Source organism: Astatotilapia calliptera, chromosome 17 (genome assembly GCF_900246225.1).
Source record: "Astatotilapia calliptera chromosome 17, fAstCal1.2, whole genome shotgun sequence".
Classification (NCBI taxonomy): Eukaryota; Metazoa; Chordata; class Actinopteri; order Cichliformes; family Cichlidae; genus Astatotilapia; species Astatotilapia calliptera.
The window spans coordinates 30,939,966-30,955,722 of record NC_039318.1 but is presented as its reverse complement, the minus strand read 5'-3'; the positions used below and the strand labels follow the sequence as shown (position 1 = coordinate 30,955,722).

Genomic DNA, 15,757 nt, shown 5'->3' with positions numbered 1-15,757 from the left:
AAACACAAAAGCGCGCACACATACACACACACACAATACCTTCTTCCTCTATATCAGAGAGTATTTTTGCCAGGTAGGTAAGAGGCACAAACTCAGGTCTGAAGCCAGGCTTGTCTGTGCCCATGAATGCAAGTCCCTAAGGAGGAAGGAAAATAAAAAGCACAACTTCAGGGTTTTTTTTATGCCTTATTTTTGAGAAAACAGTCAGACAAATCTGCAGCAAATCCAGAAACTGAGTCACCTTAGCTCTTCTCTAAGATAAACTTGGCTGCAGTTTAACTTTTAAGGCACCAACAGACTATCGCTGCACCAAATGTCACAGGCTCTCCACGCCTTCTCTGTGAGCCAATTAGCTGACTGAAACTTGGCGATAGCATCACATCCGACTAAATCAGTGGGTGACTGCTTTACCACGTTCAGTAATGATGTCTTTTTTTATGTCTGTGCAGAAACAAATAAACCAAAAAAAAACAAACTTTCTGGTAGTACTTTATTTTTAAAAAATGAGAAAAAGCATATTTTTCTGTATAATTATTTGATTAATATAACCATAAATAGACTTGTGGGTCTGAAAGATAACCTATGGACGCTCTAAATGCCTGTTCAGTGAGGGTTTATAATTGAAAAGACCATGCCTTAAGCATTGAAAACATTGGGAACACTAAAAACTACTGATTAAGAACATACAGTCATGGTGAAAAGGAAGTACACCTCTCTCAGTTCTAAGGTTTTAGACAGGAGGCGGTAAAAATAACCTCAGATGACTGACAACATGGCATTGTTTATTGTTCCAGTGTTGCTTCAGTTCATGGAGGTTTATGGGCATCCATTCATGCACAGGTCCAACCACAGCATTTCAATCTGAGTGAGGCCTGATCTTTGACTGAGCAACAGCAACACTTGTAGATTTGCACTTGTGTGCTTGTGATCACTGCTCCGTTGCATGAAGCTAAAGCTTAGTCCAAACTGGACTCTAGAACACTTTGGTATACAGAGGATTCGTAGTTCAATCAGTGGCCACAAGGTACCGAGGTTCGGCAGCTGCAAAATTAGCCCAAAGCTACATAAAATTAAACAGAATTCAACTTCTCCCTACTGACCCTTAGCAAGAGTCTATATTTATGTTCAAAAACCCACAAAATTGATGGTATTTCCATAAAGTAAAGGTCAACACCACCCTGTTAGCACATTCGCTTTGAAGCATAAAACAACAGCCTTACATAGCTCCTGGGATGGTTATATATTCCCATTTTTGGAGGATTTAAAAATAATGCATTTATTATCAAAAACAAATGGTGGCACATTCCAGTGCAAACATTTCTCTCAGTTTTCTGTTTTTTAAATGCCTGAATAACTTTCTAAAAATGTCTGTGAGATTAGGGTGTGTATGAGAGTTGGCATGTGTGATACACTCTTCTGTGTTACCTTATTTTTGTTGTGTTTCTCCAGCAGAGTCTTGACATAATCTCTGGAGATTGAAGCAGAACTGACAGGATGATCCCACATGTGGTAGATCCTCTTCACCATAGGCTACGCATACACACAGACACACACACGCACACACATAACCGAGTTTATATTTTAGGCATGTAGTTCATGCTGTCAAAATAAAAAATATCCCTGGAGCTTATGAACACCTGTCCCTTTCTATTTTGCCAACTGGAACACAAAACCATTATTGTGGTGTGAACTGCTAATGAGGGGTTTCAGAGAAATACGCATCTTTAATTTTTAGTGTTTTTGTCGCAATTTCAACACAACTTCTTTCCACACAACTGCACTCATTACTTAATCACAAAATAACTAAACAGGATGCTGCATTGGGCAACTTATAAACTTCATACTTGACTGGAATATATGACTGAACTTCGTATAGGGATTATTACACCTACAGAATACTGCAAACTATGAATATGAAGAAATTAGTTTTTCAGGACGGAAATAACAACAGGCTGCTAGGGTAGTCTACTACTGAGTTGAACCGCCTGTTGCCAGGACTGCGTTAGCTCTGTGTGGCTTAGATTCACCAAGGTTATGCTGCTGGGTGCAGGCATCATAGGATGGCTACACTGTGGTCATAACACCTGACTATATAAACTTTGACAATGAACTCACTCCATTAGACTCACAGCATATATTTACTGAATATATTTACAGATACATATGCAGTGGTCCCTCGCTATAATGCGGTTCACCTTTCACAGCCTCGCTGTTTCGCAGATTTTTTTATGCAATTTTGCATGCTTTTTCCTTTTTTTTTTTTTTTACAGTGCTTTGTGTTCTGCCTCGTGATTGGCTGTAGACAATTGTCAATCAATCTCGTGCCGTGTCTCCTGTACAGTACAGAATGCCTTCAGCTTGTCAAATATACATAAATATACATAAATCTTGCCATCGCTGGCATGGAACGCACGCCACTGCCCATTCCGTCACAGATTTGAGAAGGCCCGGCCAAGCAAACTTGAAGCTGCCTTGAAGCTTTGGCAAACTGTCCTACCTGTAGGATAATTTTACAGTGATGTCTGACAAACCATCCTACTTTGGATGGTTTGTCAGATATAGCCGTCCTGATTGGCTATATATTAAAGCACCAACATCAGTCTCACTGACTGTTGATACAAGGCTGGATGGATCTATGTTTTCATGTTGTTTACACCAAGTCCTGATCCCACCATCCAGTCTCAAATTGTAGCCTGTTTCCTGTTTTTAAGTGAAAACAGTGGCACCCAGTGGGGTCTTCTTCTGCTGCTTCTGCTCACAAGTTCAACATCTTGTACGTTCAGAGATGCTCTTATTAGGGGTGCAACAATACACAAAATTCACGGTTCGGTTCGGTTCGATACTTTGGTGTCACGGTTCGACATTTTTTCGATACAAAAAAAAATGTTCATGCCTTTTTAATTTGTCATTTATTAAATTTTCACGGCACATTCCGCACCACGTCTCTGTGCGTTCATCATTTGTTTGAAGCCAGCTCGCCTCCTGCAACTACTTTTCCGAGAATACGTGCTTCTTTTGTGGTTCGGACTCCTTCTGACATTTCTTTGGAGGTGGAGGCACATCACAGTAATTGCTTAAAGGAGCTTGCTTCTTCGACATCTTTAAGAGTTCTAAACAAATGTGTCACGGTTTGCGGGGCAAGCCGTGTGGAGTTGTAGAAAAGGACCCAAAAGGCGGCAGCTCTGGTGCAGGTGAATATTTATTTACAACGGTGGGCACAAAACAGCACTGGTGGAAAAACAAGAAACCGGAAACCTAAACTGGGTAAGCTAATAACACAAACCAGAAACGAGGATGCAGGGAGGTCCGGGGAAATACACAAGAGACGCAGGGAGACCGAGGGGAAACAACACAGACGAACCAGCAACTACCATAACAGAAGACACAACTTAAATACACCCAGAGAACACAGGGAGATTACACACAGGTGGGGAACACAGGTGACACTGATAAACATAACGAGACAGGGCAGGAGTGAACACAACATTACGCATACTGACGAGAGACTGTCAAAGTAAAACAGGAAGTACACAGAGGTTCAGACAGGAGGAGAGAGAGCACGGGGAGAACACAGACATAACAGGCTGGGGGAAACATGGAATAAACACAAAGAGAGATGAGAGCTCATAAATACACAGAGGGGCACAAGGGGGTAAGAGTCACAAAGGGAAAAACACTTAGGGAACACCACAACAGGACACCTCAGAAAACATGGCCTAAATAAGGAGCGAAAATACAAGGAACCAAGAATACTGGGCCAACATGGCCCAGGACCATGACAAAATGTCTGTCCTCCTCCTGAAAATCTTATGTATGCAAACACACGTTGAAACTTCTTATCTTGTGCCCGTTTTTTATTTTGACAGCAAATGCGCACCACTTATGTGCAGCCCTGGTTATTTCACTTGTCATATTGCAGCCACAGAAATTCTTTTGTCCATGAAACCATAAAGCTGCACTTTCTTTTTGCCTTATAGTCTGATTTGTCATAACTTTTCCGTTTTGTGGTAAGCTTTTCTTTGGCTGTCACTTCTTCACCCTGACCTGTCTTACTTGGCTCAGCAGAACTAAAATATTGTGGCGAGCTCAGACAAGGAGGAGACGGAGGTGTCGTTTGGTCTTGCTTCCCGTGAGCTAGCCAGGGAGCACAGCCGTTTATTGACATCTGCAGAAGAACACTGCCGCTAGCTAACTGCTCAGGGGTCCGTTCTTCGTACATCGCTAAGTAAGTTAGCTGGATTTGATTGTTGATGATTTTGCGTGATCCTGGATCGTTCGGTTCCCCGAAGCTCATCCGGGACTTGCTGTCATAGCAACAGATCCGTAAGCGTAAACCTGCTCGGGAGCAGGGGCCCGTTCTTCGTACCTCGCTAAGTAGGTTAGCCAGATTAGATTGTTGACGATTTCGCGTGATCCTGGATCAGTCGGTTCCCCGAAGCTCATCCGGGACTTGCTGCCATAGCAACAGAGCCGTAAGCGTAAACCTGCTCGGGAGCAGGTTTACTTTATGTAAACAGGATTAGATCGCGGCCACTCAGGTATGTCCGCTTCATTTATACGAAAGCAACAGCGATATTTTTCCACTGTTTCACCATAAATAAATATTATCAATGTAACTAAAGATAATGCAGCACTTGATCCTTTTATTGATTTCACACAGATACATACAGGTCATTTCCTAAAAAAGGGAAATGTACTATTAACATTCTATTACATGTATGTGATTATTACAGATGTAATTCATATTTCACAGTAGTAATTGCAAATTACTTTGTGTAATCAAGATGAGAGACCACGGCTATAAAAGCGAAGGTGGATTTGGGAAGCCTGTCGCAGCCATGTCCTGTCCGTATACGCGAGCAGCCCATTGCGGAAGGTGCAAGATTGATAAGGAGAGTTTTCAGAATTCAGCGTATATTGCGGGATAGACAGGATCCTTTAGCTCAGCGCGACAGTGTGCTCATTGAGAGATATCGATATTCCCGTGAGGGTATTATTTACTTAACCAACTTGTTGACGAGGGGGTGCAGGACCACCACCTGTCTTTTGTTCCTCTGCCCTTTTCTTGGTTGCTGTTATGAACAAACTAACAGAGTAATAGAGTATTACAGGCCAGTATTACCTTGCCAAGAGACGAAAAGCAATCTAAGAGATAAATATTACCATTCTGTAGAATACTCCTGTATTCCACCTTTACTTGTTCCCATGTTCTTGTGGGTCCTGTTGTGGCTCTAATGTGAAAGGGGATATAATATAACATATTATAATATAATATAATGCCATATGATATTGGACAATATAGTGTCATATGATAGATCTACCCTACCGCCTACTGGTGTTGGCCAGAGGGGCCGATGGCGCGATATGGCAGCCTGGCTACAACCGTAGCTGCCTCCACCAGTGTGTGAATGTGGGAGTGAATGAATAGTGGTATCGTAAAGCGCTTTGGGTGCCTTGGAAAGCGCTATATAAATCCAATCCATTATTATTATTATTATTAAATTACCTACGAGTTTGATTTGTCAGCAACTTTCTGCCAGCCCTCTCTCCTTGCTTTTGCAGCCTTTGCAGTGTTCTCTTGCGTTTTAATTAAACTCTGAAACTCCTGAAATCCCTCACTCAAGAGTTCTTGCTCTGCTGCCGGAAAATACCGAGCACGCCCCTTCGACATTTTCGCCGACCAATCAGCGGGTTGCCGATCAATGTTTCTACTATCGATGCGTAGCCCCTTTTACGACACCCAGTGATGTCACATTCCTGCGTCCAGCTGTAGTAATCGTCAACAGCAGGTGTGTTCGGGGAACCGGATTGGCGAGCTCACGGTTAGCGCGATGATTTGATCTTGGATGTGTCATTTGATCTTGGATGTAGTAAGCGACGTACGAAGAACGGGCCCCTGGTTTACTTTATGTAAACAGGATTAGATCGCGGCCACGCAGGTATGTCCGCTTCATTTATAAGAAAGCAACAGCGATATTTTACCACTGTTTTTCCATAAATAAATATTATCAATGTAACTAAAGATAATGCAGTATTTGATTCTTTTATTGATTTCATACAGATACATACAGGTCATTTCCTAAAAAAAGGGAAATGTACTATTAATCATTCTATTTCATGTATTTGATTATTTCAGATGTCATTCATATTTTAGAGTACCGTAGTAATAGTAAATTACTTCGTGTAATCAAGATGAGAGACCACGGCTATAAAAGCGAAGGTGGATTTGGGAAGTCTGTCGCAGCCATGTCCTGTCCATATACGCGATCCACCCATTGCGGAAGGTGCAAGATTGATAAGGAGAGTTTTCAGAACTCAGCGTATATTGCGGGATAGACAGGATCCTTTAGCTCAGCGCGACAGTGTGCTCATAGAGAGATATCGATTTTCCCATGAGGGTATTATTTACTTAACCAACTTGTTGACGAGGGGGTGCAGGACCACCACCTGTCTTTTTTTTGCTCTGCCCTTTTCTTGGTTGCTGTTATAAACAAACAAACAGATTATTTCAGGGTCTCTTTTCAAGAGACTAAAAGCAATATAAGTGATAAATATTACCATTCTGTAGAATATTCTTATATTTCACTTTTACTTGTTCCCATGTTCTAGTGGGTCCTGTCGTGGCTCTAATGTGAAAGAGGATATAATGTAATATAATATGATAAATTTACCCTACCGCCTACTGGTGTTGGCCAGAGGGGCCGATGGCGCGATATGGCAGCCTGGCTTCTGTCAGTCTGCCCCAGGGCAGCTGTGGCTACAACCGTAGCTGCCTCCACCAGTGTGTGAATGTGAGAGTGAATGAATAGTGGCATTGTAAAGCGCTTTGGGTGCCTTGAAAAGCGGTATATAAATCCAATCCATTATTATTATTATTATTATTATTAAATTACTTACGAGTTTAATTTGTCAGCAACTTTCTGCCAGCCCTCTCTCCTTGCTTTTGCAGCCTTTGCAGTGTTCCCTTGCGTTTTAATTAAACTCTGAAACTCCTGAAATCCCTCAATCAAGAGTTCTTGCTCTGCTGCCGAAAAATACCGAGCGCGCTCCTTCGACATTTTCGCCGACCAATCAAAGGGTTGCCGATCAATGTTTCTACTATTGATGCGTAGCCCCTGTTAAGCCACCCAGTGATCTCACATTACTTCATCCAGCTATACTAATCGTCAACAACAGGTGTGTTCGAAGAACCGGGATAGCGAGCTCAAAGTTAGCGCGATGATTTGATCTTGGATGTGTCAGTTGATCTTGGATGTAGTAAGCGAGGTACGAAGAACGGACCCCAGCGCGGCAACAGCACAACAACAACAACACACAGGGCGCCCTCTGACCCCGGAAGGACACACCGTCGCAGCGAGAGGGCGTCACCCGTCACTATGGCAACATAAACAAAACATAACTGTACAAACAGAACCCCGAACAGCCCTGACCCGCTACATAGCCCACACCTAAGGGGTCAGACGACCCCATTACCGCACACAAAGTCCTGCAAATGTCCAAGTGCCTTCTTTTGGCGCACCGGCCGGTCATGACCGGCGGGGGAAAAGTCACTCGGGTCAGAACATGGGGTGCCACCATCATCCCACTTCTGACACCAATGTGGCGAGCTCAGACAACGAGGAGACGGAGGTGTCGTTTGGTCTTGCTTCCCGTGAGCTAGCCAGGGAGCACAGCCGTTTATTGACATCTGCAGAAGAACACTGCCGCTAGCTAACTGCTCAGCGCGGCAACCGCACAGCAACAACAACAACAACACACAAGGCGCCCTCTGACCCCGGAAGGACACACCGTCGCAGCGGGAGGGCGTCGCCCGTCACTATGGCAACATAAACAAAACATAACTGTACAAACAGAACCCCGAACAGCCCTGACCCGCTACAATATGCTGCTGAGAATATAGCCCAGAAAAAGCGTATAGTATAGCTTTTATTTTGGAAAGAGCCATTTCTCTGTAATAAACTCTCTTTTCCAAAGATGAGTGATTCCTCAATCAGATACAGGTATTACCGCGCCAGATCCGCGGCCCCGAACCGTAGTAAGGAAACCTCTGGCAGTTACTTGAAGGTTCCGTAACTGACTCGTAGCCGGCAACAGCTTACTATACAGGTCAACTCCGCTAGCAAAAAGATCGAAGGAGGCGTAGGAAACTGCTTCACCGAACTTTATTTCTTCTCTAAGGCACGAACACCGCGTACAGTGGGCTGAAACTGTTTACTCACAGCGAGCATCGCCGACACAACTCTGGCTGTCGAGGGAGTTATTATATTCTTTTTATTTATTTTCTTTTCGTCTCTTCTGTAGCTAACCGTTACTTTTCCCCTGCTCCGCTCTCTCTCTTCACACACACACCAGGCAGTCCCGCTACACACATCCCGAATACATTTCCCATCAGGCTTCATCCTTAAAGGGCCATGCCTGTAACACAGGGCTTGCAAAATCGCTAGCCCGACGTCCCGGGGCTAGCGATTTTTCCAGTCGTACTACCAAAATCTATCTCTGCCCTGCCCGTCGGGCTATTGTAGGAAGGAAAAATATATGTCAATGCTTTTGCATTCTTTCGGAAATGTAGCTGGGTAATTATGTCATTGCCATCGGTGAGCCACTGTCAATATGTGACATATTCAAATCGCATTTGAATTTGCGCTTGTTTTTTGCTTTCACTTTACAAATGTCCAGGTGCCTTCTTTTGGCGCACAAGTCACTCGGGTCAGAACATGGGGTGCCACCATCATCCCACTTCTGACACCAATGTGGCGAGCTCAGACAAGGAGGAGACGGAGGTGTCGTTTGGTCTTGCTTCTCGTGAGCTAGCCAGGGAGCACAGCAGTTTATTGACATCTGCAGAAGAACACTGCCGCTAGCTAACTGCTCAGCGCGGCAACAGCACATCAACAACAACAACAACAACACAAAGGGCGCCCTCTGACCCCGGAAGGACACACCGTCGCAGCGAGAGGGCGTCACCCGTCACTATGGCAACATAAACAAAACATAACTGTACAAACAGAAGATTTCACTTGTCATGTTTGCATAGTAAGCTAACGATTGATAAGACGATGTCAGAGGAATTGGTGCGCAAATTATCATCACTCACCAATACACAGTTTGCGCGATTGCAAAGTGAAAGCAAAAAACAAGCGCAAATTCAAACGCGATTTCAGTATGTCATATATTGGCAGTGGCTCACCGATACCAATGACATAATTACCCAGCTACATTTCCGAAAGAATGCAAAACCATTGACATATATTTTTTCTTCCTACGATAGCCCAACGGGCAGGGCAGAGATAGATTTTGGTAGCCCGACTGGAAAAATCGCTAGCCCCGGGACGTCGGGCTAGCGATTTTGCGAGCCCTGTATCTGATTGAGGAATCACTCATCTTTGGAAAAGAGAGTTTATTACAGAGAAATGGCTCTTTCCAAAATAAAAGCTATACTATACGCTTCTTCTGGGCTATATTCTCAGCAGCATATTAAACATATCATAAGAAGAATCATGTGCTAACGGCTGACTCGGGTAAAGTTTGTAGCATGCGTGCTTGTTGTTTTTGTCTGCTTCCACTTGTCTTTGCACTAGGATGATGTCGGTGTAAATGTCCAGTCATATTTGTTGTGTTCCCACTAGTGCTGTCAGCGTAAATCTCGTTGAAATGACGTTAACGCCACAACATGGCAAATCTCTGTTAACGAGCTACCGCGGATCGCCCGTGCATGGGGCTGGACGGCCAACACCTTAACGAGCTAACTGCGCTAACACACTAGCTCCCACCCATGTAATTGAGCTTTGCGTGGTACATCCAACATATTGTTTTATTTTACTCCATGACGCGCTTAACTTCAGGGTCATACGTCACATGAAAACCAAAATAGTTCCAAACGCCAGATCTGAATGAGGGTGGGGGAAGTTCAATTTGCCATGTTGCAAGGAGAGCTTAACTTCTGTCTTGCTAGCTTGCCCTGCGTGAATCTGCGTTGGACTACTCCGCCTAGGCTGCACTGTCGAGCGCAGATCCACTGAGCGCTCAACACAGACAGCATCGTCAGAAGGAAAGTTGATAAAATAAATTAAAAATTTATTTTGTATTGTTCGATACATATGGGTACGAACCGAAAGCACTGTATCGAACGGTTCAATATCGATACGAGTATCGTTGCACCCCTAGCTCTTATGCATAACTTGGTTGCAAACATTGGCTAATTGAATTACTTCCCTTCCTATTGGCTTGAAGCGATCTGGCCTTTCTCCTCTGACCTCTGGCGTCAAAAAGGCACCTCTCACAAAGAGAAATGCTGATCACTGGAGATTTTCTCTTTTCTGGACTATTTTCTGTAAATATATAGTTGTGCTGGAAAATCAAAGTAGATGAGCATTTTCTGCAGGATTTTTGTGGCTCGAGAGATATGGCTGAGTTGTCTGTCAGTCTGAAGGTTGGTGGCTCGATCACCACATCCTCCAGCCTGCATGTCAAAGTATCCTTGTGTAAGATACCGAACCCCAGGTTGCCCCGATACATTCATCTGAGTAAGAATGTGAGATTGAATGTTACAGAAGGCACTTAGGCACAGAATAAAGCACTTTATGAATGTAGGTGTTTGACTGGGGGAGTGAGGCTTGTAGTAAAAAGGTGAGTGAGTAGTAAAAAAGGGCTTTGAATGCTCAGTTAGAGTAAAAAAGCTGCATCTAAGCACTAATCCATTTACCATTTTACTGAAATACCCTGAAATACAGCCCACCTGACACCAACAGCCACTTTCAAAGTCACTTAAATCACCTTTCTGTTCAGTTTGAACTTCAGCAGCTTGTCTTTCATTTCTACAAGCCTAAACGCTTTGAGTTGCTGCCATGTGAAATTTGCTTTAACAAGCATTTGAATCAGTGTACCTAACAACGTGGCCAGGGAGCATATTAAAAAAAAAAGAAGTAAAAAGGTCATGAGGGAGGAAATTAGCAGCAGAGCAAAAACATCGCTGTACCAGGCTGTAAACATGTTCATTTCTGGTGTTAACAAGGGAGCCTATTTGGACTGACTCATTTTTGGAGCCAACCTCAGGAGGCTATTTCAGTAACCGCAAGTTGGATTAATTTTTTTTTGTCTCGGAACCTCTCTGACACGTGGCATTAGGTGAGACGTGTCGCCACATTTAATCTTGATTTATGCAGCAACAATTTTATCAATTAATTTTAGTTAGCCAGGCCACAATTACATCTGGCAGCTGGAGCATTTCATTAAAAATTAATTCTTGCAATGAGTTTCTGTGGCGTATCCTGTTTTAGTTTAGTCCCACCACAATAACTGTAGTAAGCATTTATAATATTCCTGCATGAATTGACAAAAGAGCTGGTTCAACTGCATTCTGATCCCTGGTGTTCCTCATACAGTGCAAATATTGCTTATAAACATTTAATGGAAATCCTTGGTGGTTGGGGGTGGGGGGGGGTCAAGCACACACAGGATGGGAATCATGAGAGGTGTTGGGCTTAGTCAAGGTGAAATCTCCTACATCTCCTGTTTTCTAACTCAGTGTGTTTGCTGTACCTGCTAAATCTCTTCTGCCCGCCAAAACCCAACCAGCAAAAGTGTAGCAGGCAGGAAACAGAACAGAGAAGCTAAACACTGAACATTCCTGTGTTCACAGTGCAGATGTAATGCACACACACACATGCACAAACACACCCGCAGCTACAAAAGAAATATACTGTACCCACACAGGAACACGTGGAAGTTACACAAGAGCTAGGACATAAACAGACACAGACTCAGTAGACAGCTATGTATGGAAACCCACTCCCCAACCCTCTGCGCTCACATGCGCCTTCACTCTCGTACCAGTTGGTTACACAAATGCTCTGTGATTGGCTTGAGGGGGGCTTGAGGGAGATGAGACCTAAAATAACTTCAAAATCCTAATTGGATCGGAATGGGAAGTTTGGGTAGAGAACCATTCGAGAAAAGATGACAACTCCCCTCCACCCCCACCCCACTAATAAAAGTGATGAGAATAGCCTGTGCATTGTTATATTCTTTTACTCCTTGCTCCTTCCAGGCTGTAGTTTTGCTCTAAATTCCTAGTTTGCAGACTTCGAGTTGTTACATTTGTTTGAATGTACTGTTTTAGGAATTAAGACACTGGAAAAAAGCCTTTGCAGAGATGCACATACCTCAGGAAGTCTCTTAAGGATGCTGAATTTCAGCCTCTCATTGGCATCACTGTTGTCCAAATCTAAACACACAGAGGAAACAGAGAGATGACATGTTGCTAATTAGTCTACTGAAGACAAACCCCAAATGCTAGAAAAAATACCGCAACACCTCACTTGAAATAAATGCAAATATCACCATCAAGATTTCCACAATCCTCAGCACTCAGTCTAGACGGCATGTAAAACTCTTCTTAATGCTCCTTCAACTGCCGCATTTATTACAGGAGATTAAAACGAATAGAAAATATAAATAAATAGTCAAATATCTTGATGCATGCTCAATCATCCAGGTAAGGAAATCTAAAAAAGCTCATTCTGTTCATCTGGATGTAGCGTTTTCAGCGGGAGAAACGTTTCGTCAATCATCTATGTCACTTTTTTAGTCTCAGTTGAATCCAGCTTTTCCCAACCTAATCTAATAGGGGACAATTAAAATTTGATGTTTACCGTAAACCTATGCATCAAGATCACAATCAATGGTCCTTGATCAGTGGTTGATCAGTCGATATGACAATTTGCATATTAATGATGAAGAAACTGACCTCACAGCCCATTCTTCGTCAGTGGGAGATGAAATGTTTCTCCCACTGAAAACGCTACGTCCAGGTGAATAGAATTAACCTTTTGGGTAATAGTAAAATATATTTTACTTATATTTTACTTTGAAACAAGCAGAAAAAGCTTCACACGTGAGTACTAATTACTAATTTAATTCTTAGAACCACTTACGACAGCAGTTTCAGCACAGATATAACTCCACACATTCCAAGCAGTAAAGCAATATTAATTCCTAATAAAGTTAACGATACTTAAATAAATAAAACAGCCAATGTGAAAATATGCAAACGTGTGGCTAAAATCATATTATTATTAATGTGCATTAAACTTTATTATAGTAGCTGTTATAAAGGAGCTGCGGAAGCACTTAGACTTGCACTTTGGTGCAATCAGTCTTTGACTGAAGGTTCTGCTGTTGATAACCTCCAGGGCATGAGGCAGGTGTGTAGGGTTGATCATAACTTATTTCAGCTTCTGGAGCATTTTTCTCTCCACCACCTGCTGGACTGTCTCAAGTCCAGCAGGATCCAATTATTTCACACATTGCTCTTAAATGGCACGCAGAGGTGGAACTACAGAGCTCTGCACTGCACCTAGAGAGTGCAGTACCATGCCAAAGCTTTCATAGGGCTGAAGTTGGTGGGTGGTCAGCCCACCATTTATGGTTTGAGCTAAAAACCACTGGATGTACTACCACTAACTTTTATATAGTTAAGTGGCAAATTAAGATGGTAAAACCTGCTTAACAGCAGGATTTTAGCATTGCCATTCTGAACACAGCATTCTAATCTTACAATGTTGTATATCTAGAACATATATACAGTATATTGACTGGATGGTGTGGAATAAGAAAAATATTTTACTGCTACTCATACTCATCATTATCACCATTGCATTAATTAACTTTGCATTAAGTCATTACCATTACATTAATCAAATTAATCATCATTTCAGTAAAACATTTATTGAAGCTGTTGGCATTACATTAACCTTTTTATTACAGGTACAGCTAAGATCATTTTACACACATTGCACTTTGTGCTAATTAAAGAGTCAATTAATTGGAGGTTGTAAGCTTTGTTTGGCGCGATGTCCAGACAATCTATTGTGTAAGTGACTTGGAGCTATAGAAGGTTAAAACTGCGTACATGCCTACAAAACACATATAATACATATAATCTAGAAACAGGCTTGAGTGAAGGCCTGAATGTATCCGGCTTCTTGTTGCATTTGAGTTTTGCTTAGTAACAGGTGACAGAAGATGGGCCAAAAAGGAGGACCAGTCCCTGGGAAACGTCAGAGCCTGGATCCATCGCCACATTTGGAGAAGATGCTAGAGAGGGGAACTTCAGTGTCTGCATTTATCTCTTAAAATTGCTCATTGTCTATAAAACATGCAAATGATGTTCTTAAAATACAAATTATGTTCTTGTACAACACAAGAAGGGGCGTTAACCAACCCTGACATTATAAAAGCAATCTGAAGTGTATTTTTGGGTGGAGAGCTACATCTGATGTTTTGCAGTGTACATCTTCCCACGCGTGTGTTCAATAAACTCATCTGTTTGATTGCATCCTTCTGGGCTTCTGATATTTTGTTTTGGTTCTCAACATCGCGAATCGGGACAATGGGGAGAACTTTCAGTAAAAATATACTAAGAACATGACGCAGAGCCAATTACACCAACTTTGAATACATTCAGACTGTTTGAAATATTTCATCTTCAGATATTTTACCTTGGAGTTCACATTGACAATAAACTGGACTGGGCTAAAAACACCACAGCACTTTACAGAAAGGGCCAGAGTCGTCTCTATTTTTTGAGGCGACTGAGGTCCTTCAACATCTGCCAGAAAATGCTCAGGATTTTCTATGAGTCTGTTGTGGCCAGTGCGATCCTCTATGCTGTTGCATGCTGGGGGAGCAGGCTGAGGGTCGCAGATGCCAACAGACTTAATAAACTAATCCGCAAGGCTAGTAATGTTGTGGGGATGGAGCTGGACTCCTTCAAGGTGGTGTCGGAGAGGCGGATGCTGTCCAAGTTAAAGACAATGTTGGATAACACCTCCCACCCACTCCATGACATGTTGGTCAGTCACAGGAGCTCGTTCAGTGAGTGACTGAGATTACCGAAAAGCACCACTGAACGACACAGGAAATCTTTCCTGCTTGTGGCCATCTCCCTGTACAACGCATCCACTTAACACACTGGTTACTGCTACAACTACACGTTTCTTTTCCAGCTATTTATTTATGAGTGACTTATGTATGTATATATATATATATATATATATATATTGTACTATTCTTAGTTAGCGTATTGTCTGTCTTGTCTTGATGTTGGTTTATGTTGGTTTATAATGGAGCACTGTAACAAAAAATAATTTCCCCCAGGGATCAATAAAGTATTCTGATTCTGATTCTGATTTTTGGGTCTGTTGATCTTTGTGACAAGTCAAAAATGTTTGGCCTTTAAACAATGCGCTCTTCATGAAGTCAGATAACTGCAGCATCTTGCAAACATGCTCCCTTATTACCCACAGCTCTGTAGTGTGACCTCTTTAACAGTTTCAGTGGTTACGAGCTACTTTACTTTACATTTAGGTGGCATTCTGACATAACAGGTGTGTGTTTGTCCAACTATTCCTCATTTCAGCTTTTCATCATAATAGAATCAATCATTTAAGCAGCATGTATATGTAGCTGAAAATGATTTACCGATTACAGATATAAGTTGACGGCTATCTGGTTTGAGTCATTATCTTTGATTGAGCTTCAGTTGGCTTGCAGCAGCAGGTAGCAGCAGGAGGTAGGTTCATTAAACACACCTCACTGAGGAGTGAAAAACACACAGTTTGTCCCAAACCTATACTTCATACTGATCGTGAGAAAGGTTTATGATTAAACGAAAAAACACAAACAAACATAGATCACCCACTTTTGAGAGTGAGTTGTTGTACTCGCAATGCAAAGCACAAACTACGTTTTCCGTTCA

General features: G+C 42.4%; 1 protein-coding gene across 3 annotated transcripts in view; it reads right to left on the bottom strand.

Annotated features, from left to right (window-relative positions):
• The window catches only part of gsap (gamma-secretase activating protein), a 63,816-nt gene that overhangs the window by 1,393 nt on the left and 46,666 nt on the right, over positions 1-15,757 (bottom strand). For all 3 annotated transcript variants that reach the window (XM_026146149.1, XM_026146147.1, XM_026146148.1), the window contains 3 exons: positions 12,162-12,223; positions 1,426-1,530; positions 40-136 (listed from right to left, as the gene is read on the bottom strand). In XM_026146149.1, coding sequence (XP_026001934.1) covers positions 40-136; positions 1,426-1,530; positions 12,162-12,223 — 264 coding nt within the window. The remainder of the gene's footprint in view (positions 1-39; positions 137-1,425; positions 1,531-12,161; positions 12,224-15,757) is intronic.